Source organism: Sphaeramia orbicularis, chromosome 12 (genome assembly GCF_902148855.1).
Source record: "Sphaeramia orbicularis chromosome 12, fSphaOr1.1, whole genome shotgun sequence".
Taxonomy (NCBI): domain Eukaryota; kingdom Metazoa; phylum Chordata; class Actinopteri; order Kurtiformes; family Apogonidae; genus Sphaeramia; species Sphaeramia orbicularis.
This window is the reverse complement of record NC_043968.1, coordinates 29,112,206-29,137,218: the sequence shown is the minus strand read 5'-3', so window position 1 is coordinate 29,137,218 and position 25,013 is coordinate 29,112,206. Positions and strand designations below refer to the sequence as shown.

At 38.1% G+C, this 25,013-nt stretch overlaps 2 protein-coding genes across 2 annotated transcripts; one reads left to right on the top strand and one right to left on the bottom strand.

Moving 5' to 3' along the window:
- Nucleotides 1–13,852: 13,852 nt before the first annotated feature.
- creld2 (CRELD disulfide isomerase 2) lies at nt 13,853–20,168 on the bottom strand. The gene is given in 11 exon segments (XM_030149510.1): nt 13,853–14,211; nt 15,602–15,742; nt 15,834–15,929; nt 16,484–16,567; nt 17,203–17,301; nt 17,428–17,604; nt 18,795–18,886; nt 19,066–19,176; nt 19,568–19,650; nt 19,781–19,866; nt 19,869–20,168. Coding segments are annotated over 11 exon segments (1,077 nt in total). The 5' UTR covers nt 19,918–20,168; the 3' UTR covers nt 13,853–14,152.
- A 126-nt stretch (nt 20,169–20,294) lies between these two features.
- On the top strand, nt 20,295–24,548 carry alg12 (ALG12 alpha-1,6-mannosyltransferase). The gene is given in 13 exon segments (XM_030149509.1): nt 20,295–20,590; nt 21,020–21,033; nt 21,035–21,150; nt 21,280–21,285; nt 21,288–21,452; nt 22,358–22,426; nt 22,429–22,551; nt 22,660–22,763; nt 22,871–23,094; nt 23,582–23,751; nt 23,843–23,918; nt 23,994–24,064; nt 24,067–24,548. Coding segments are annotated over 13 exon segments (1,452 nt in total). The 5' UTR covers nt 20,295–20,431; the 3' UTR covers nt 24,222–24,548.
- Nucleotides 24,549–25,013: the final 465 nt, after the last annotated feature.

Below are 25,013 nucleotides of genomic sequence, written 5' to 3'. Positions count from 1 at the left end.
AAAGAGATCTGTCAGTCAACATCCTGATGGGAGTTTTCCAGCTCTGAACACTGACAGGCCGCTCATGCAATGAAAACTGCTGTCAAATTATTGCACACTTTGAAGGAAACAGAATGCTAAGTAGGCAAGTAGTCTTTAAAGAATCTACTGTGTGTCCATATTAAAACCAACCGATTTAAGTATGACATGTCAAAAACAGTCAAACTTTGCAGTCAGTGTTTTGATTGATGCTAAAAAACACCAAGGTGAAAAAAAGACACAACAGGAAGTAGACTGCCTCTTTGTTTGTTTGTTGCCTAAAATAATACATTTTGGCTCAACTATTGTTTTCTAACTGTGGAAAGTGGGAGTAGGAAATGGGAGGATTTAGCAGAGTGGGCTTCATTTGGGAATGAGTGGCATGTCACGGGCCTGGCAGCTCCACATGGCAGATATATGTCCAAAAGTGCTGAGCTGACAGAGGAGTGACAGGCAAGGCTTAGCTGACCCAGCACTGCTGCTCACTCTCTCTCTCCCTCTCTCTTTCTCTCTCTCTTTGACTGCACTGACTGCAGACTCATCAGCACAGCCTTCTATACAAAACGCCCTTTCTTTCCTGGAAACCTGAATGTCTCATCCACAGAGGAGAAAAATAGCCACAAGCAAGGGCTAATTCTGACCAAACATTCAAAGTACAGCATTAGACATGATCAAACCTGCCATTAAAAGCTTCACAAGGGTTCTGTTTATGCTATGAAAATGTAGAATTGAATATGAGTCCACGCTGGCATTGACCGAAAGTAGCTTGGTCAGTTGCATAACGGCCGTCAGTGTGGTGGTCAGAAAGGCTAAGCTGATCCCGTGATCACTGCGCTCTCATTTCTAGGGTTCCCATCCAGAAAAAACAAAGCCATATGAACTGATAACAGCCAGGAAATGAGTTCCACATAGAACGACACAGAGGACCAGGCCTGTTTCATATCCAGTCCATTATAATATGGAGAAAATGGAATTGATGCCTGTTGTTGTGACAGGCCCCTTTTTCCTTTCATGTGGCCGTGCAGCTTCGAAGGCTCATAAGGGACTCCTGTCCTCTCTTATTACGTAGCAATGAAACACACTAAAGCACCCAATAAAACACGGATCAGACCCAGTCACGTTTAGGAAGCTGGAGGAAGATGTGAGAATTTTTTTTGCTGACCTGGTGCTGCTATGCAGTCGTGGCCTCAAGTCTCCATGTGTAAATGACCAAACTGAGATAGAAAAAAAAGTGTCCTGACTCTAATTTGAAGCTAGACTATGTAGTAAATGGGCCAGATTTAAAACAACAAAAACAAAAACCGCAAATGAGACTTTGGAGAGTAAAATTACACACATTTATATTTATTTGCAGCCCTTCAGCCAAAAGTCAGTGTCCCACTTGTTCCTCCAGTACTACAGTGTCAGAGTCTCATAGGTCTACATATTTAACTATTAGATAGATAGATAGATAGATAGATAGATAGATAGATAGATAGATAGATAGATAGATAGATAGATAGATAGATAGATAGATAGATAGATAGATAGATAGATAGATAGATAGATAGATAGATAGATAGATAGATAGATAGATACTTTATTAATCCTGAGGGAAATTCAAGTATTCAGCAGCTTTACAAACAGGATGAGACAAAAAACAGACAGACCTAAACACAACAGTGGGTTAGTAGCCAGGTTGGCATAAGGGTTAATATATATACTCTAAAAGATATTATTTAATTTTTAGATTATTGTGAACTCTATGTTGAAGCTGTTGCATGCCTGATTTGAAATTCCAGTTATTCCCAAATTTTGCCTGTTGAGGTAAATTTTCTCTCGGTTTTCCTCTGTTTTGATGTTCGGATGTAACTTATGTGTTTTTTTTACTCTTAACTTGTATAAAATCCCGTATTGTGTGCCTTACAGTAGATACACAACCTATGACCAATCACATTGAACAGATGAATCCTTTAAGCTGCCTGGTCTGTGTTGTCTGTCTGATCCTATGTGTGAACTCCTCTGTCACATGCACACAACCTCCACCTTGCTGCTTCTCCTCCATGTCTGTTTATATCCTCCAGTGTCAACAATCCCTGATCTCCATGGCAACACACACCATTTCTACAAGCAGGGGCGAACATGGGTCTCTGCTTCCACTAAGCTTTTACAACTGGATTTAGGGAGAAGGTGCGGAAACATACTTTGAAGTGGTGTCCAACAGAGTGAGAGAAATATGCCTTTGATGTGGGCAGCAGGCTAGTGTTTTATATTTCTGCAGGTGTTAAAAGAACAATACAGGACACTGTCTGCTCATACCAAAAATCCACTTTTACAACTGCAATGTGAAATAGGTCATACTATCACTTATTTGATGACTAATGCACATTTTGTGGCTTATTTTTGATTTTAACTGCCTTGTTTTTAGCATTATCAGACTGAAAAAAAAAGCATAAGGTTTTAGATTTTGAATTATGGACAAGATCTTGACATGCTATGTATCACTGAGTAAAGCGCTTATCTATAGTTTTCTGGTCAAGCGCCCAGATTACAGTTCATTAACTACTTAAAGGCCCAATCCCTTTTCACCCCATGGCCCCTCCCCCTTACCCTTACCCTTCCATTTTGTGCGTTCACATGAAGGAGTAGGGATGTCCCGATTCTTGATGAGTCAGAGGGGAAGGGCTAAGGGGGAGGGCTATTTGGCCCTCCAAATGGAGATTTTTAAGGACCACACCGTCAATGGACGATTTGAGTCCCCAGACGATGTGAGGCATACATGCGTAGAAGCATTTACCTCTGTCAGCCATTTTTTATGACTCCCTACAGCAACCTCACAAGGACAAATCACTGTTGTAGGAGTCAAATTATGTAAAAGTACAGAGACTTTACCTTCAAGGAGTATCTTTGTAGCGATCAGAAGTGATTTCGAGAGTGAATTTATATGCCTATTTTCAGTTTCTTTCACAGCTGAGAGCTAAATCTGAGGGAAACTGAGCAGTGGAGGGTAATTGCAGTGCCGTAGCGAGTCGTTTGTCCTTGCAAGGTTGCCGTAGCGAGTAGGGATGGGAATCGATAAGAATTTAACAATTCCGATTCCATTATCAGTTTTGCTTATCAATTCGACTCCTTACCGATTCTCTTATTGATTCTCATCGGGTGAGGGAATAAAAGATTACAAATGGGTGTGTTTGCATTAACTGTCTTTTATATTTCCATCTGCACAGAAACTATAACATATACAGTATGTACAAATAATAAATAACAGATGACTCCGGGCCAGGTTGGGGGCGGGGCGTGGGGGGTGTGCAGTGAAAGTGAAACTAAAGACACTTTACTAATTCCTCTATTGCTGCACGTCTGCTACGTGGAACCGGTTCGACTCGGCCAGTCTCCCATTGTTGTGCACCTCATTTCCTTTACCCTACCTTTGGAAACTTGTATTTGAAGGAGTACAACATTTGTTGCCCGCACCGGAAACGGAACTGGGCCCGGCGTTCACTCTGCTGCATTCACAAGTGTTGCTAAGTAGCGTATCAAATATGTGACATTTCTGTAAATGAATCACATGCTGTGGACAAATGTTTGAGCATATTGTAGGGATTCCACCCTTTTGAAGACATGGAAGCTTCAACAGTGTTCCAAGTAAGTGGACCTGGTGTCGTCTTTTTAGACCGTTTCTGCCTCAACACCATGTTGGTTACGTTCTGACCAAAACAATGCAGTGTACACGTGACGTCATCGCACATGTGCAACGAAGGCAGAATCGATAAGCAGAATCGTTAAGCAGGCAGGCAAACGAATCCAAGGAATCAAGCTACTGGGATCCAGTTCTCTAAAAGAACCGGTTCTCGATTCCCATCCCTAATAGCGAGTCATACAAGATGGCCGACAGAGTGCGACTCACATCGTCAAGAGACTCTAATTGTCCTTTGACACACACTACAAACAGAGGGGCATGAGAAATCTCCCATAATTCTGTTTGAATCATCAGCAAGATGGAGGTAAACACAGCCAAAAAGTTCAGCAGTGTGATGAAAGAAACACACAAATGTATGTGTTTTCTTTGTAAACAACTTAATCATTTGATCGATCGTTTAATGCCGTTTCAATATAGATCGCATTTCTGGGGTTCATGGTTGATAGCTGTAAAAAGATGACCAAAGCCCATGGAACAGAGATGGTTACAGCCAGAGCCGTTGGGATAAGGTAGGCAGGGTAGGCAGCTGCCTAGGGTCCCCTCGCTGAAGAGGGCCCCCGATGGCCGCATGGTCATTTATCTGTACAACTTATTAAAACCATCCATTATAACCAAACCACCAGAGTGAGGCAGCGCTAACCCTCTCCTGTACTGTTTTGTGACTGGGGCCCCCTAAACTAGAGGGATTCCCCCTATGCAATGACAAACACTATGAGGGTCATGTAGAAGTGACCTCCGCCCTCGCACACCCCCCATCACACCCCCCACTTGCTGTCAGTGGGGGAACAAACATCTGTCCACACTGAGCACGGCGGCGGCCATTTTAAAAGAACAGCAATGATGAAGCTCCTACCTTTCAGGGTTTGCAAAAAGACAAAAAAGAAAGAAGAAGAGGAAAAACACCAATGACACAGCAGTAAACATTAAGTAAACCATTGTTTTCTCCAAATAGGCTACAACTGTGTGATATGTTTGAAAGTGTGCGAACAAAAGCCCTCACATCAGTGACCAAACACACAGATAGATGTTAGCATGAGAGGGAGAGGATTCAGTTCAAGAACTGATCATATACACACAACACAACTGTGTTCTGTTGGAAGAATTTAAGGAGAGAAGAAACACAACTTCTCGATGGCCCTTTTCTACTGTTGTACAGCGTTCCAAAACTTCTTTAGAGCTAAATAATTTGGATGTGGAGGACCGAAGTACGACAGCATTAACAGTATTTAGTCCTGAAAAGCCAAAGCTAAGCCTACTGAAGTGTTTTCACTTACTCTGGACGGTTGTCTGCCCCCTGCTGCGGTCACCGACACAACTTTATTCCAAACAAAATCGTCTGCTCCTATGAATCCCATCCAGTTTGGCCAAATAATCCATCCTGTTAAGTGGACATTTTCGGTTAGCTAGCAGTTTCCGCTGGTGATCTGTCCATCCCATTAGGAGAAAAATGTCCCTTTTCCATTGCGTTTGTCCGTCTCATCAGTACGTCTGTTCCTTGTGTGTCAACTGGTTTAGGCACAGAAGAGGACTAGAGTAGGACTGCAGCAAAAGTTTGTATTTTCAAGCCAACATTTGTTCGAGTCCCTCACATCAGCTCTGTGCCATCACGATGTAACCGACTTTTTCTTCATGTTCAAGGCAAACACACAGTAACAATACATGAGGCGTTCAGGAACAATTAGAATAATTAGGAAATTACAATACTTTTCAAAATTGTCAAATATTCAGAATATTCAAATACAACATCAAAAAAATAAATAAAAAAATAAAAGAATGGCGGTGTCTGTGAACCATCTCTGTGAACCATGTAATCACAATCCTACATTTTAAACTCTGTAATTATCTATATTTCCCACACTTGCCTATCAACACATCACAACACTTTGCACCATGTGCTCAGGTAGTTTTGCTGATGAGGTCTGACGTTACATGTTGGTGCATTATGGGAAGTGAAGTTCTTCTGCAAAGTTACTATCAAATCCTCCGCACTTTAATCATATACTTCTAGAATAAGGACAAAAGGAAGCCTACTCACCAAATGCCTTTTTTTTTTTTTCTTTTTTAGGTGCTTTTCTTACATTTCTGTCAGCGCCAATTGATAGTGACAATACCACCTCCTCACAAGCTGAAGGTATTTATCAGGCTACATGGAATTAGTTACATCACAGTCTAGGAAAAAAAATCTTATCATTATAAAATCTATCACAATCAGTACTAATTGCATATTGTTATAAAATAAATAGGCCTAATAATAATAATAATTATTATTATTATTATTATTATTAGTAGTAGTAGTAGTAGTAGTATTTAAATAATTTTATTTGTTTATCCTTTTATCATCAGTAGTACTAGTACTAAATGCACCAGAAAACAGGAAATCACATCTGGATTTTATTTTTCTTCTTCGGTGATTCAACCGCCACATCTTCGCGTATTAGGGGCCTCACTTTACTTTCTTGCCTAGGGCCCCCAGATATCTTGAAACGTCCCTGGTTACAGCTGCAGACGACATAGGGAATACTTTTGGAAACAAAGTTGTTGCATTTGTTTATAACGAATAAAAAAAATTAGACAAGATCTGCACAACCTGTGAGCTCCCAAGAACGTGTTTTTTCACAACCATCTTCTTGGGAGCTGACAGGTTGTGTGGATCTTATTCACTGCTCTTTTGGATCCTGCATACCTTTTAGCAACTGAATGTGCGTGTCATTATCTTTTTCCATGCATCTGTTTGTAGTGACATCGAGGACTGCTGATGACGTAACAGGCCTGAAAGGGTTGTCTCATTTCATAGAGGAATGTTCCAACCACTACCCCTGCAGCTCTGTTTCAAGGGGTAGTGCCAAGTGCAAGGGCCAAGGGGTAGGGGTAAGGGGGAGGGCCAAGGAGTGAATTGAGATTGGGCCAAATTCTGCAGATTTTTTACAAAATGAAGTAGGCTTTTCCATGGTTTTTTTTGGGTGTCCATGAAAAACTAAGATTTTAAGAGGGACTGCAGCATCTCTTTAAAAAAAAAAAAAAAAAAAACATCACCATGAGATCAAAGTCGTCCTCTTGTCTCCTCTCATTGCTGATGGCTGCAAGAGATCAGAGGCCAGACGCTGCAGTCACACTGTAGAGATACACACTCACATGTACACACAAAAGCCAAATCTCACCATACTCCCATGTAAGCACACACATACACACAGATGCCTGCACATGTAGATGGATATGGGTGCTGGTTTAAGATCAAACAAAGGTGGAGTAATGTCAGTTCATCATACTTGTCTGCAAAATCTCTGCTCAACAGAAAACGTGCCAGCTAACATCTCACCACTCCCCGTCTCCTCCCTTCTCTCTTCAAACTGAACACATGAGAAATACACCCTGACAAACTTAAAACCTAGTGGGAATAGTGTTTTTCAGTCACTTCTCAGAGCGAGCATAGTTTTACATTGAAACCAGAGAGAAAGAACAGTATTTTTTCCACAACCATTCATTTCCAGCAGAATGGACCAACAAGGCCACGTAACATACTGAATAATTAAAAATTGCTTAAATTGGTTTTACACCCTAGGTCTATTATAGAATGGAATTTCTGCACATGAAAGGAAAACATCTGTGTTATTGAATGTTTTGCCGATCTATTATTTCATTGCTGCTTCAGGCTCAGGAACACCTTATCCTGTGTGCTGAGAAAAATCACGAACACATGATGTAAATAATTCAGATTCATATTATGTTTTCTTGTTTACTCTCATCAAAAGTCAATTGAACATCCTATAGTGAGACATGTTCATCAGTCTAAAGCTGTAAATACACAGCAGTGCTACTCAATTTCTGTAAAGAAAAACAACCGTAATCTTCTTTATACACATTATTATTAACAAATCAGTTGGAGTTATTGAACAGCAACAACATACTTCTTTAGAAATGACAAATGAAACCGTTATTCTTATTATTATTACATATATTAAGACTGTGTTTGTGTAAATTGGACAGTTTCAGCTATCATAACTACTCTTGTCATTCTGATTAAATGTGACTTTTTTTTTTTTTTTTTTTTTTTTTTTTTTTTTACAGGTATATGACATTATATATCTTACATTTCTTATACTGTGGCAGAAAATTCAAGATGTTTTATTTACAGGGTTCATATACATTTTTCAATATCAAATTCTAGCACATTTAAGAGTCAGCTTCAAAGTTTTCCAGCACAGCACCTTATCACTGGGGTAAAATACATATCTATAGGAATATATATACTCAGGATTATTTTTTTCACTTTTTATCATAATGATGTACATTGTATAATGTTATAAACACCTAAAATTACATTTCATCATAGCAAAAAGTTTAGAAATTAAAGGAGAACACAAAGTTTTATCCAAAAAAAATGGAAGTCACTTGACGTTCTTCAGACAGATTAAGATAAAAAGAATGTACCAGGAGTCGACCTGAGAACACCTGGGAATTTTATTTTTTATTTTTCAAAATGTATCACCTCTCTGTAGGTAGCTTTGGCTTGAGTTAATATTAAAAATCTATTTTAAAAAATCACATCACAGAGTCATAATTGCAAGCATATTCAAGCACTTAAACTGAAATTTAAGCACTTTCCAGACCTTGAAAACACAACATTGAAATTCAAGCATTTTTAAGGATTTCAAGCACCTGCACGAACCCTGTATTTATGTTTGTTTTTGTTGCTATTCTTATGTTAACCCTTTCATGCATGAATTATGAGAACCTTCGTCAAGATTTTTTTTCTTGAGTGTTTTTATTCCTCCTTTGGCATGAAAAAAAAAACCAAAACAATGTGATCGGGTTTTTTTTTCATCTAGTAACAAAAATATCCACTCAGGTACACCATGCATTTAATTTTTGAAGCAAGGAAACATATATATAAAACCCAATAGCAGAAAGTGATATGGAAACAATGAAATTAAAACATTTTTAATGCTGCTAATCTGATGTTTTCTCACATTTTAACATGTTCCAATACTAGTTATTATTCACTTCATGGAGATAATATGCAAAAAAAAACCTTTTTGTTTGAAAAACAAAACAAAACAAAACGTTTAAATACAGTCTAACAATTAACAATTGATTTACCCTAACACATGTTACTGCAGATCAGGTTTATCAAGAACAGCAAAGTTACAGTACTGGTATGAATTGTAGTGTATGGGATGGTGCATAAGCGTCCACTGTGTTGGCTGATATGGAACTAAAACAACCAAATACATGAATATACAAGAGAACACCTTTGAACAGCTGTCCACTGTAGTGACCACTATGCATGAAAGGGTTAAGTTACACATGTAATCTGATGTGTTCTTGTTCCTACATCTAAGGGGTCTTTATAAACAAATTTTTACATGTTTCAACAGAAAAAAAAAAAAAAAATCAAAGCTGGGTAAACGTTGGTGTTGGGAATCAAGGAGCAAAGTTCATGATGGACACTCACACTGCTAGACGACACTATGACACATTCCCCGGCAGGCAGACAGGTCCCCATCTGCAAATTTCAGCTAACTGTTTGTTAATGAGTGGTGTATAGATGTCCTTGCTTGGACACTTTAAATGCAAACCACAAAGGTAAAAACAAAAGTTCTGCTCTGCTGTAGTTCAGCCCTGGGGTTCATACATGTTTCAGGGTTCACACAGACTTCACTGCTGTATCTCTTTTGCACACAACACAATTTCTAATTCCTCTCCTTAACCCCAGGGCAGACATCCACAGTTCTGCATGCAGCCCCAGTCCTCCACCTAATGCTCCTTCTTCCTGCCAAAGTCTACAGTTTATGAAGCACCTTGGAGCAGACGGGCTGCAGTCAGTTCATTTAAAGACTCTCACAGATTCTCAAACAGCACCTTGCAAAGTTCTATATTTAAGCTCCAGTTGGGTTAGCTTTGCAAAGTTTCCAATTTGTTTGGCTTAATCGTCGGTGGTTGGGCGTCCAGCTGGGTGAAAGGAAGGCAGACCCAACCGCATCACAGAGGGCAGCAAGTTTAAGGAGTGCCTGACATCAAGGGGCGGTGCAGGCCGCTGACAGCTGAACAAAAGCACATGGTACCACATCTGGCTTCTAGTTTAGAATGCAGTTTCTTTCTCGGTGTACCTCAGCACTATGATTATCTCTGTCCCACTGCCTTACAATGGAACAAAGGGGATTGTTGTCAAAAGATAGCTATGGGAAACGGCAGTCGAGAGATTTTACTGCTGATGAATGAGGAAGAGGAAGAGAATCATATTCTCAAATCGATGCCAGAAGGAAAGGGCAGGGTGTCCTGACCAGCTCAACTAAAAAGCATCTCTGAATGGTAGAGATTACAAAGCTAACAGCTCCCTCTCAGCATGCATGCTCCTCAGTTACCCTGTCAGTGTCCTCACAGTCACCCCGTTACAGCTGGACCATGTGCTCCACAGCTGAGGTTTACTGGCAAAAGAAAACCACAATAAAGTCTAGAGAAAAGTGCACGGTGCCCCTCCAACCGCAGAGCATGGGCGCTCATGCACATGCCGCTCCAGAGTGCGCAGACCCATGCGTGCACGAGGGAGGACGTGCACGTGCGCACACACAACATGAATCCACTTCTTGATGCACATTTTGTGTTCTGAACTAGGATTCTGTAAGCCTCATGAAAGTGGAGACATTCAGTGACGATACACATTCTCATTTCAGGACAAAGTGGTTTTAGCAGCAGTCTCAGACAGGTTATAACCCCAGGAAACTTTGTTCTTAATTAGGTACCTCCAAACTAAACTGACAGAACAGATTTGTCATTGTCAGTGACTGTGATATATAATGTCTTATAAGCTCCTTAAAAACTCACACATCATCTGTTTAGACCCTCTGAGTCCATAACTTGATGAAATACTTTTCTATGCACATTGATACAGACTCTCCAACTTTTGCTTTAAATTTTGATTAACACCATTAAAGTGGAAACAAATATTATTATTATTATTATTATTATTATTATTATTATTATTATTATTATTATTATTATTATTATTATTATTATTTTTAAATATTAACAGGACAATGTGATACAGGTGCACTTTGTGATTAAGCAGTACAGTGTGCATTAGCCCATAAAGATCCAGCACTACTTTGTGGCAGTTCTCAAAGGAATTTTTCTCTCTATTTTTCTCTAATTTTTCTCTCTACCTTTCTTAAGTGATTTATCACCATTTATTACACTATTATCCTCTGTATTTCGCATTTGTCTCAGTGCAAATCAGGTGTTTTCCTGTATTTTATTCCCTGATCATGTAAATGGTCATAAAAGCTCAGATTAAAGTTGAGAGTTATTATATCAAAAACAGATAAAACTGAAGAAAAAGTGACTTTTTCAGCAAAGATATCAATAACTGAACGTAAAAACAGCTGTCATTTATAAAACTCCATGAGTTTTACTGGTGAATCAATGTTGTAGAAGATGACAGTGTTTCCACGGTAACTACAGAGCCTCTGAATGTCCAAATGGGTCATATCTGATGACCATGAAAAGATAACAAACTGCATTTTACACCAATTATTTACATGGATTGATTGAATTAGTGGATAAACATTGTACATCCGTAGATGGTTTCGGTTGCCTGCAGATGTTTGGGTCTTTATGGGTTCATCAACAGAAACATACGAAACTCTAAATGAGCCAGTAGGGCTAATTTTCATCTGTTGTCTCTGGGCAGATGTTAAAGGGCAGAATAAAAAGAATCAAGAAAAGAAAGAAGACATCACAAACAATCCTAAACAATAATGACACAATGGGGGAGTAAATGTAAAATATCTTGCTCCAACTAAAATCACCAAACCTGAGCTGTTGCACCATCTATCAGTGTGAGAAACATCCCTCAGAAAAACAGATTCATCTCCCACAGTTACTCCCGGTACCCAGTTACTCACAGTCAGCTTGTGACATTATCTCAAATTTTCCTGGACGCTCTGTTTTCTCACCTTGGTGTGGGAAACAGAGAGTCTTTCTTGTTTCCAAGCAATGAAGCATTGTATCAAATATCTCTCCTTCCTGTCACTGCTCTATGAAATGATTAACTTCACCTTGATTAACGTGGTAACATGAACAGTAGGTAGACTGAGTCAGATGCTGAGTCATCCACTCCTCTCTTAGGACTGTCATCTTATTGAACCTTGTTCATACAGACAAACAACTTCTCCTCTTGAGCTGCTGATGACACATTAGTTTTACAGGTGACTCGTGAACCTTTTAATTTTACTGTTTGTGTTGTTTTGATCACACATTTACCGGCAATGTGCTGATTAAGACACTATAAGTTGATGAGGATTTGGAATCTGAAGTATTTCAGCTTCTACAGTCACAGAAAAAATTATTCAACCATCAAAAGTCATCAGAAACAATGGTTATGCAATCAAGTATTAACTTCTGTGTGTGATGTAAGAACTGAAGTGATTTTGGTTATTATCAAGAAAACATGGAAAATGGATAGATATCACCTCTTAAATTGAACTCATGAGCTATTTTTGTTGTTATCATTATATTCTTCCAAACAAATGTACCTTTAGTTGTACCAGAAACTAAAATGAACAAGAAATTGAAGAAAACAAGGGCGGTCTAATAATTTTTTCCGCAACTGTACTTAACCCATAAAGGCCCAGTGTTACTTTTGTGGCAGTTCCAAAATATTTATTTTTCAACATTTAACTTTTCTTACATGATTTATCAGCATTTATTTATAATACTATTTTCTGATTTTGCATGTTTTCAGGGAAAATCATGTATTTTCCTCAATTTAACTTACAGATCATGTAGATGTTCATAAATGTTCAGATTAAAGTTGAGGGTTATTGTATCGAAAACAGAGAAAACTTAACAAAAAGTGACTATTTCTGCAAAGATATCATTAACCGAATGTAAAAACAAGTGTTTCCATCCACTGTCATTGATCCGACTCCATGGGTTTTACTGGTGAATCAATGTTGTAGAAGATGACGGTGTTTCCACGGTAACTACGTAGCCTCTGAACGTCCAAATTGGTCATATCTGATGACCATGAAAAGATGACAAACTGTATTTTACACCAGTTATTTACATGTTTTGATAGGATTAGTGGATCAATAGGTATTAAACAGTTTAGATCAGTAGATAGTTTTGGTCATCAGTGGATGTTTGGATCTTTATAGGTTAATGCATTTGTGGAATAAAATCATATGCAATTCTGTATATTCTTATAAAGAGAGGCTCTAAAAAAAAGTGCATAAATTTCTGTTTAGGCCAACGCGGCATATGTTATTCTTGGATTCTGATCTTCACTGATAAAGCCTTTCCATATGTCATTCAGAGTTAACATCCAGGGGTGAAAACTGGAGGGGTGGTGGTGGTAGTGGTGTGTATGCTGGGGGTGGGGGTGTGTTGCTGTGGAATGATTGCATCTCTGCTGCCTCACTACCAGCTCAGACAGGTCTCAACTGGCTGCTCCTCCACCTTTGCAGACCAGCCAAGTCAAAACAGCTGACATCACCCCTCAGGAAGCTGGGAAGTTTTATGGTAAGGTGAGACTTGGGTTAGAAAAATATGCTTTGATCCAATAGGCCACAGGAAGGTCTAACCAGAAAAGATCCGAACATCAAACCGCAGCCTAATTGTAAAAGGAGGTAGATGTCAGTGATAGTATACGCTGGTAAATCTCAAGATAACGCTTACTGTGATGTGTTTAATACTATAAAAGGCCAAGAACCAAGATGTGCAAGTATGAAACACAGCTATAGGTATTCATGATAAATCACACTCAAACATGGTCATAAATGTAACACAGCTCTGAGAAAGGAGAGTGAAAAGAGACAAGCAAAAACAGTGAGGTAACACTGCTTTGGCCAGTTTAAGTAATGCGCTCCTGTCTGGAGTGTTAATAGGGCAACAGTGCCATCTCGTGGACATTTATTATAACTACATCTTCACCCACTTCAACCCATTCATTACAGATACAGCACACATGTTGTCCATAAAGTTGGAATAATTGTGTTTTCTGATAAAATTCCTCTGTATACACATTTATACTGAGGTCCAGTTATATTTCATCCAATAAACCACATTATCACAATCAGATGAGAAGAAGTAAAAATATTGTATTCCAACTTTATGGGCAACAGTGCGTAAATGTTTAAGATAAACTGTAAGATAAGATTGAACATTATTAACCTTTATTCAACACTTTTAATGTTTAAAACCATACAACAAACACAAGTGGTACTTTGCACAGAAGAGAAAAAGCAACAATGACCAGAAAACAGCATAAAATGTCTTTTTTGTCCATTAATCCATGATCCACGGGTAGATAAAACGCTGTCATCCCCGCCTTTGTCGGTTCTAAGTGCAGACGATACACCAAGTGCTGAAGTCAATAGTTTTAAAAGGAGCAGCTTCAGGTTTGCACTAATTCCAACAGCTCTTTCTGATTTGCCTCCACTGGTCCAAGTTTTTACATCAAAGCTCTACATGTGGATTTGGAGTCCCCTCAGATGTTTCAGATTCCTCCTCTTTTTCTGAAAAGAAAAAATAGAACATCTGCACTGACAATGGACAGTAAATGAACTGAAATTTAAACCAAGCACAAGTGGCTGTTGAGTCCTTCAGTCACATCATTTATTTCTAAAATTACACCATTCTGGTGTCCGTTTGTTTCAGTTGCTGTAGTGTTAAAGTATCCGTTCACATTAGGGATATATGCAGATAATTAATTAGTCAAAACATTAAGCACGAATTTTTAACTAATTTTTCTTTGTGTGGGGGGAGATTTATGTTTCACTTCACAGAGATGTAGAATTAGGTTTATGACACTGTTTCTGAATACTGTATATGTTAAGTAATGTCTAGAGAAAGTGTTTTGAAAAATTAAATGGTTTACTTTATCCACTCCTTGGTTTGTCGGGTTTTCATTTATTTATTTAATAGATAGTATAATAATAATAATAATAATAATAATAATAATAATAATAATAATAATAATAATTATTATTATTATTATTATTATTATTATTATTATTATTATTATTATTATTATTATTATTAGTAGTAGTAGTAGTAGTAGTAGTAGTAGTAGTAGTAGTAGTAGTAGTAGTAGTAGTAGTAGTAGTAGTAGTAGTAGTAGTAGTAGTAGTTCCCACTTCTTCCAAAAAAAGAAAAGCAAATCAATTTGTCAGAATAGATAAATAGAATAGATTAGATATGCAAGTGCAGCTACTAATCTACAAATCACTGAATGGTTTGGGCACAGAGGACATGTGTGATATGTTTAAGGAATATAAACAGTGGGACTGTTAGATCTATGGACTCAGGTCGATCCAGACTAAACATGAAGAAGCAGCGTTTAGCCGTTATGCTGCAAACAACTGGAACTAATTGCCAGTCGAGCTTAGATTCTCCCCAAATGTACAATTGTTTTTATCCAGGGTGAAAACATTTCTCTGTTCCTGTCATTCATCTCATTCCTATGAATGAACTCAAGAACTTATATTCCATTGTTATCACAAGTCTTAATTAGTAACTTGATTAATGCTATGCAAGTCTGAAGGACTGTATATATTTTAAATCACTTTAATATAGATTTTATAAATTATTTTATTCTTATCAATTTTCTTCTGATTATATTTTTAATATTCTGCTCTATTACTGTTGAAGCACTGTTTTTTTTTTTTTTTTACTGGATGTTCCTTTAGTTTATGTAAAACAGATTGAATTGCTTAATATGGGTACATTTGCCTTGCTGTGCTTCATGTTTCCTTCTTCTTCTGGTCTGGGTGGAGGGCACACATTAGCTATGATCACAGCTCTTCAACTTAGCTTTACTACTCTACTTTAAAGGTCATTAAAATGTCTATGCCTAATTCATACATACAGACATATCCAAATGAGTGCACTGAAGTCTGTCCTCACCTGGTTGTGGCGTTGGGACACACTCGCCATCTTGTTCCTCAAAACCACTTGAGCAGATACACAGATAACTGCCCTTAGTGTTGACACACTCCTGATGCTCCTTGGTGCAGAGCGGCTCCTCCTGGGAGCACTCGTCGATATCTGGCCGAACACATAAAGATGTCACAATTACCAACATTATGTAAGTAGCAGAATAAACACAACCCAATTGTTCACGGTCACAAACCCATACCTGTGCAGGTGCCCTCTGTATCTTGGTACCCACTGGCACAGGCCTGGCACTTATCAGGACCTGATCCTGTGCAGCCGGAGCACACTTTGTCACAGGCTGTGGGAGATGGACAGAACACACTTTATATTACTTCAGAATAAAGAAAACTATTATTTACTGGGGAACTAAACAGCTTCCTGCTTGTGAAATGTGTATTGTGAAAGACTTCAAGGCTGCTCCAGATATGATAATCACTCAGTACTTCATGTACTATTCATAAGGTCTGCATGATGAGGAATCTACAGTGTATATAACATTGTTCGACACTACAATGGCAATATAACTTATGATAAGAAGTCAACCTAGTGTCAAAGCTGCCACCAAATTGAAACTAATTAATGACATGTATTGGGGCTTCATCTGATTGGCCAAAGGTGGGAATACATGGTCTGTATATCCAGGTCTCCGTGTGGACGGTCAAATATTAGCATGCTAAATGTAAATGCCTGGCATTACATACACACCCACCAAAAATATATGTTACATGTATATATGCCTGATTCATTGTGTTTCAGGCAGTCTGCGGGCATGCACACATCACAATGATGATGATGATTTTTGGTCAATACATACTGTGTTTCGAAAAACCCAAAGTTTTTCTCTTCTCTCACCTTTGCAGGAGAAGGAGCCTTCTGAATTAAGGCAGTACTGATCTTCTCTACATGAAGAGGGATCTTTGGAACACTCATTTATATCTGCAACACATCAGAAGACTGCAGTGAGGTAAACGGATCTCAACAAGCATAAAGCCTTTTACTACCTGTAGCAAATGGATTCCAAATCAGTCAAATAAGCTTATATCACTCAGGATTTGTTAGTTTTATAAAGACATACAGGAAATCAATCAATTACAACAGGGTTCCTACAGGTTTCCTTTTAAGACTACTTAGAACAGAATTTAAAGCCTATTTCATGGCCATACTGGCAAAAATTCATGACTCCTAGAATTTAGGAAAATCAATTTATTTACTCCAACGCCTTGATTCCCACTGATCCGAGTCATTTCTCACCAGGGGCTGCATGGTTAGCAATAATTGGTTCCTAATTTTAATAAAAATCGTCGGGCTGGAACAGGTAGAACTGAGTCGACTAACGTTACTTTCTTTGCAGTTTGGACATTTAAGACACATTTAAACAACACAGCAATCAAGTTTATGGCAACAGAACTTAAGACCTACCATATAAAATTTAATACCCTTTAAAGACTTTAAGATATGAAATGTAGATTGTAAATTCAAGACTTTTTAAGACACTGCAGGAACCCTATACAAGCGTTTTTATATTCAAAGTAGGAGGAAATGTAATTTCTCAAAAGTCATGATCCTCTTACCAACACAAGCTTCCTGATCATCTTCCTCCCACCCATCTTTGCACTCATCACAGTCCTGATTGGTTGCTCCGTTACAGGTCTTACAGGAGGCATGGCACTCTGTAATGGGCAGGAAATGCTGAATTCAGAATCATGACACCATTTTCCGTCTTGTGTACTGTGCACACAACTGCTGGTGAAATACCACATAAAACATGCAGCGACTTTTTCTGAATCAATGAGTACCTGTGCATAGAGAGAAGGTGTCGTTTCTCACTTCATTGAAATAGCCATCGATGCAATCTAAGCAGAACTCCCCTGTATAACCGTGGTCACAAGTGCACTTTCCGTTACCTCCGCGAGTCCCATCACCATCGCACATTCCATTTCCATGACAAGGCCTCTCAGAGCCCCCCAAGCAGGCTTTAAAAAAACAGAGTGTGCATTTAAGTAGGTTTGTAGAGCTTATACAGCAGTGGTTCTCAAACTTTTACAGTGGAGTACCCCCTGAAATATACTTTTTTTAGCCAAGTATCCCCAACTCTCACTTCAACATTTTTGACTGAAAAAAAATTGGCAAAATTTGTTCGTGTACCAAAGGTGTTTGTTTATATTTTCAAAACTTTGTAAACAAACAACATATATTTAACTGTAATATATAAAAAAAAAAAAAAAAAAATTTAAAGTAAATTTTGTTCAAATATAAACTGAAAAGTGCCCTCTTTCATTGATAAGAAAAATAAATAAAGTGGTCATTAATTAATAAATGAACCTTTCATCAACAAAAAAAAAAAAAAATAGTTAGCTATTCAAATAAACTCATTTTGAATATTATAAAATAGAAATGTTCTTAAAATGTTACTAAAGCTGAAACAAGATGATAGACAATAAAACTATTATATTAATGTGTTTATGGTGAGTTTATACTTCAGCATTAATTCTCAGTATTTATTTTGTATTCGGTACGTGATGATAATTTAATGTATTTTTCCAAACAAAATTCAAGTACCTCCTGGGCTTCTTCCAAGTACCCCTGGGGGTATGCGTACCCCACTTTGGGAACCCCTGTCCAGCTGTATATGACCAAATCTTTCATATGCCATTTTCCACCACATGATATGGCTTCAACTTAATACTTCTCTACTCAACTTTTTCTTATATTATATGGGATGAAAAGTACATATCTGTTAGCTGGTAATTTTTAAAAATCATTTTTGTTGAAGTTAAACCAAAAGGCCACATCAAAACACTGCAGACTATCATTATGAAAATGGGACTGAACAAGCATGCATCTTGCAATAAATAAATATCAAAACCATATTGTGGTCAAATGAGGAGGTGCTAATGTTTCAATTTTTTTTTTTGTTAAATGGCACTGTATACGACATCACAGCAGCTTATATGGTCTGTCACTACTAGTGAAGCTACACTGAAGTAGTGATATGTCTGCAGTGGAAATCAAAGTACCTGATAGATACCAAAAGCATGAAGAGTTAAAGGATGTCAAGTCCATCTGAAGTGAGCAAGAACCAGTTAGTGGAAAAAAAAAAAAAAAAACACATGTTTTCTGTCATAAAGACAACCAAATATGTGTCGTCCATGGTTTTACTCACCATTGCAGTCAGGTCCAAATGTTCCCTTTGGACAGCACACTTTACTAGTCTCAACACAGAACCATTTGTGCAAATCAGGATTCTTTGTTTTCCTGCATTGCAACAGGAAAACAGAACAGACAGGCATAACAGACAGATGCATTGTGTGTCATGCTTTGTGCAAGTTATTCTGAATAACCATGCTTGCAGGACAACATATTTTCTTCTGTCATACTGCTTTAATTCCACTGTGACTGAAATAACATCTCACTGTATTTTCATTAACACTGACCTCTTGAACCACCAAGTCTCAAAGTGATCTTCATGCTCTTCTACCATTCGATTGCACTCAAAGCTGCTGCTTTCACACAAGCCCTCCACGATCTCCACCAGACGGATCTCACTGTGAAGCAGAGCAGGAGATAATCAGCAAAAACAGCAGACTGACAAACAACATCAACAGAAAGAAGTTTGAAGGTAGATTAAACAGTCACCTCCAGAAATAAAGGTAAGTGAAGGCAGTGCTGCATGTAAAACATCTGAGAGTAAATACAGGAAAACAAACTACACAGTCTGATCATACTAAAAGTAGGAAAGTAACACATACCATATATCAAATACTGGTTACCTAAGGTCTGAAAGCATTCTTTTACATGGTACATTCTATTCTATTATCCCCTCAACTTAATCTACAAGGCTGATAAGTTTCTGCAGTCCGTTGCTGTGGCATAGGGCAAACACAACTTGTGTCATTTTGACCTGTAGTTTGTTCAGGACAGGATGCACCGTCTCACCTAGTTTCATATTTAGACAGTTTTCTCTCCTCCCAGGCAGTGTTACCTCCACCAAAGTTCTGCTTTGCTGTTCTGTCAAAGCCCTGAAACACAGCACCACAGTCAATACTTGAGGATCATAAGAGCATAGTGGAGTAAGGACTCCATTTAACATCCACATATGAATGAGACAAAAACAACAGAGGTTTAACAGGTTTCAATGAGATATCTGACCTTGTTAAAGTTGTCAGTGATTTGCTGGCAGGTAGAACACGCGCTTTTCAAGTCTCTTTTGCCGTCGGTGACTTGAAAACTTAAACAAGAGTTACACAGGCCAGCAGCCGCAGCTGTGGACCGCCGGTGGACAGCATTTCAGCCGGTACACAGTCCCACAGCCTCACATCAGGACACAGCCTTCAGACACTCGCCAAAGCGGGTTTCCTCTATTACTAAAGTGCTGCACGCGTCCGACACATCTAAACGAGCGGGTCTTAACATTAAATCTAAGTTAGCGTTATCTATGCAAAGCGTAGTAAAGTAATATTTACATGCCGGGTGTAGAAAAAGGATGCGGTTCTAGTTTTCCGCGTCAGCCTCTTGGTCGAATTGTGGCTTGTGCTGATTGGCTCTGTATGCCTCTCAATCACACATTAAACCAATCACAAGCCGCCACGCGCGGGACAAAAATGATCCTTCCGCACGTGGAAAATTCAGGAAGCGTAATGGGAGTGTCAAAAAGGAAATCGTTTTTCATTTTTACGACATATATGAAAACATTTATGCGAAAAATCTTGATCGTTTGTCTAGCAAATAAGACAAACGCTTTTGAACACGTTTAAATTAACTTCCGGTCTCACCGGAAGTAATGATAATTCCTCAGCTGTCATGGCTGAAAAGAGGAATGTTTTGGGGCTGCCTCTGCTCTTTTTGCTTATTGCTGTGTCTCTCCTGCATTTATTCATTTGTCCGTTTACCAAAGTAGAGGAGAGCTTTAATTTACAAGCGACTCACGACATTCTGTATCACAGACTTGACTTTGATAAGGTAAGAAGCTGTGAAAACACAAGACGAGTTGATAAGCTAAAGCACCTGTAAATGCTTTATTATTGTTATTACTGCAAATCATACATTTAGGAAACTTTACATAAAGCTCTATAGACAGCACACAGTCATCCTGCATTTTACTTGCTGACAGCTGGAGTGGTTTTGTGACGGAAAGCATTGTTTTATATAACACGTCACTGCAGCCCAAAAGTTTTCTTGAAGTAAATTATCTTGAAAAAAATACAAAGCAACGTTCTGGTCATACTAACCTATACTAAAAATGTACTTTTCACTTTGAATATGATACTCTTATACTATTAATCATGTTTAAAAAAAAAAAAAAACAGTTTTCAAAATATAACATATGACACCAATGATAATCATCTGTAGTTTTACAGAACCCTGTAAAGCCTTTGTCCTGCTTTTCAGTATGACCATCATGACTCCCTGTGTGGTGCCACGAACATTCCTCGGCCCCTTGTTTCTATCTGCACTTTGCTCTCCTGTTGTTTCTCTATTTAATCTGTTGGATGCATCAAAGTTTTATACGCAGCTGATTGGTAAGAATCTAACATCTACCTATCATCATTTTCTAATGTTTTTGTATGTTAATCTTAAATGTTCATGTATTAAAACTAGGGATGTTTGAATTATTCAGATAAAACTGTATCTTGATGTGTTGTTTGCAGTTCGAGCCTCCTGGGAGTGTGTGTCATTGGTTCACTTTGGCATATGCAGAGAGAAGTGAGAAGGCAGTTCGGCTCCACGGTAGCAGTGCTATTCTGTCTGATTTGTGCCTCACAGTTTCATCTAATGTTCTATAGCACCAGGACCCTCCCTAATGTATTTGCACTGCCAATTGGTAAGATTTTTAAATAATCATAACAATAATAATAGGGTCAGGTCAAGGGAACACGTACATCTATCAGAAAAATCAAAGTTTCCTCTTATCCTATTCTGTATGCACTCATGTGTTAGCTTATTACTGTGATGTATAATAAGTGCTTGTATTAAAAAATATTTGACTTGTTTTCTAGACATATTGGTTCTTACATGATAATAGGATCAAGAATTGAAACTGTACCACTATGCTCATTGTAACTGTGTTACTTTAAATCTGTGTTAAGTCCAAAAGTTTCTAATATATTTTATTAAATTTTGACATCAGTGTAGCTTAATATGTTATTTAACACATCATAGGCAATTTTAGTGAATTCCTGTGGGAACCGTATGTTAAGCACTTTGGTGTAAACTTTGTCAAAATCAGTGATATTTTGAGGAAAACTGTTATAGAGCACATTTTTAAAATATTTTGGTCAAAAATGTTATTTTATGCAATCATCATCCTTACTATGTTTTAAGTACTTACAATACCTACTGAAATATGCAACACACATTGATATAGGTTATATGTACAAAGTTAGTGCCCATTGAAACACAATACATGTAACCGTGTCACTGTTTGACCTGACCCAATAATAACCGTAATGTTGACTCTCACTTGATTTGGCATCCCTCTATTCCAGGGTCACCAACCCTGGTCCTCCAGAGCTACTGTCCTCCATGTTTTAGCTGCATTCCTCTTCCAGCACACCTGATTCAAATGATAAGCCTATCATCAATCTCTGCAGAAGCCTGATAACGACCATCAGGTGTGCTGGAAGGGGGGAACATCTAAAACATGCAGGATAGTACATCTCGAGGACCAAGGTTGGTGACCCCTGCTCTGTTCTGAGGTACAATTAAGATGTACATTTTTCTTCCCAGTTCTTGTTGCATTTACATCTTGGATGGCTCAGAAACATGGTTGCTTCATCAGCTTCTCTGCATTAGTCATCATGTGTTCCGGTCTGAACTTTGCATCTACATGGGTCTCATGTTGCTGATATCATTGCTGAGCAGAAGGCTTGGACTGCTCAAACTAATTTACTATGCTGTTCCAGCTGGTGTCTTGTCACTAGGTAAGTAGTGAATACACAGCATTTATAAAACACATGCCAGTTGAAAATGAGTAACATTAATTGATTATGTACATGATGATAGTTTTCATTTCCTCTCATCTTTTGCAGCTCTGACAGTGGCTGTTGACACCTTCTTTTGGAGGAAAACTCTGTGGCCTGAGGGTCAGGTTCTGTGGTACAACACTGTTCTCAATAAAAGTTCAAACTGGGGAATATCCTTTACTTTTGTGATATTTTTCTGTATGGATTATTGGAAATCAAGCCCTTGTTCTTAACTTCTGTATTTTCCAGTTCTCCTTGACTTGCTTCCTTCCAGTAAACCTCTCCCTTTTTGTGGTACTTTTACTCTGCGGTGCCCCGTGCTCTGGGTTGCACACTGTTCTTTGTTCCCCTTGGCCTCCTCGATAGGCGGATGAGGCTACTTCTGCTCCCCACAGTAGGCTTCATACTCATCTACTCCCTGCTGCCACACAAGGAGCTTCGCTTCATCATTTACACGTTCCCTGTGCTCAGTTTGGTGGCCGCTAGAGGTTGTTCCTTCATGTAAGTGACAACATAATGCAAGTATGACATTTCCAAAAGTACAGGGTAGGAGTTTGTCTTCTTAATATTTGTTGCTCTGTCTCTGCAGACAGTAAATGTCACAAACTATTTTTTTTTTATTGTATAATCCCCCCAACCTTGGCTGAATATGAAAAACCAAAATCATAATCCTTTTTTTTTTTTAAATTTTTTTTATATAATTTCTGCATTCCAAATGTGAAATAAATTGTGACCAATGAGAAAAACATGCCCAGAATGTTATTTTCTATGACACTGACAAGATGCTTGATCATAGCAAAAAATAAAATTTGGGGAAGTTTTATTTAAACAAATTTATTTTAAAAAAGTCTCAAATGAATTTCATTGCATTTATTTGACACAATATGCCATTAGTATGACATACTTGTTGTATATTAGTGAGTAGTTTAGAGTGAGAATTACTAAGGACTACATTCTTATTTTTCTATACTTTTTCCTTGTTCTTCAGTCTGTGCAACTACCAGAAATCATGGATGTATAAACTGGGTTCTGCAGTAGTAGTTGGCCAACTGTTGACCAACACAGCATACTCTGGTGTCTGCCTTTACGTGTCGCACCACAACTACCCTGGAGGCCGAGGGATGCTGGAACTGCATAATCTGTTGCCTCCAACAAAAAGTAGAACTTATTTCTTAAGTTAACTTTTGCAAGATGAATACATCAGAAAACAAACACTTATGAACTGTAATTGTTGTCTTTGCTTACACAGATGTCTTTGTTCATATTGACACATTTGCTGCTGAAACTGGAGTATCACGCTTCTTAGAGCTCAACAAGAACTGGAGGTTAGTGGCTTTTTAATTACTGTTTGATGAAATCTTGTCAACGCTTTGTAACACTTTATCTTCTGTTTTTAACAGGTATGACAAACGTGAGGACATGCACCCCACAAACCCAGACATTAAAATGTACTCACATCTACTAATGGAGGCCACGTCACCAAGATTCAGCTACTTCAACACAGCCATCAGCCTATGGTTTTTATAGAAGGTTATAGTAACATTGCCTTCAATGTATTAAATTTTCCTCCTGTCACTGTGCGACTTGAACAAAAGGCTGTGCTGATGGAACAAATCAATGATGTGTGACAAGAAAAAGCAATTTTACAGATAAGATGTTGAATTGTGACTTCTAGTGACCAAAAGTGATGTGTACAGGACTGGTGGTTTTTCAGGTTGGAATAGTATAAATGAGTATATAATGGATATTTATATGGGTATGACACTGATGCAGGACGATCGTTGACATATGCTACCTGTGCAGAGAAACATGTCACAGCTACATTTACTGCTAATGTACAGTCACAGAAAAAATTATTAGACCATCAAGTCATCAAAAACAATGGTTTTGCAATTAAGTACTATTGTGTGTATCGTGTGACTACAACAGACAGAAATGAAAACATGGAATGCCTAAAAGCACTGTTTTTGTGATAACAATGCCATAGCTATTAATGTAAGAACTGAAGTGATTTTGGTTATCAAGAAAACATGGAAAATGGATAGATATCAGCTCTGAAATTAAACTTATGAGCTCTTTTTGTTATATTTGTCCAAACAAATGTACCTTTAGTTGTACCAGGCAGTAAAATGAACAAGAAATTGAAGAAAACGAGGTGGTCTAATAATTTTTTCCACAACTGTATCTTTACCCATAATTTTGGAAAGGTAGCACCAGTTTCACCATCATACTTAAAATGTGTTACTTAGATTTTGCTGCTTTTGATTCCAGAAAAACTGTATCCTCAGTGCTCTATGATGTAATGTTTTGATATTTTTATACAGACACAAGAGATGGAAAAAAAAAAGTGAGTGGGATACACACAGTAAACCATTAAAAACACCCTGAGACCATCCAGGCTCCAGGTTTGGATTTTTTTG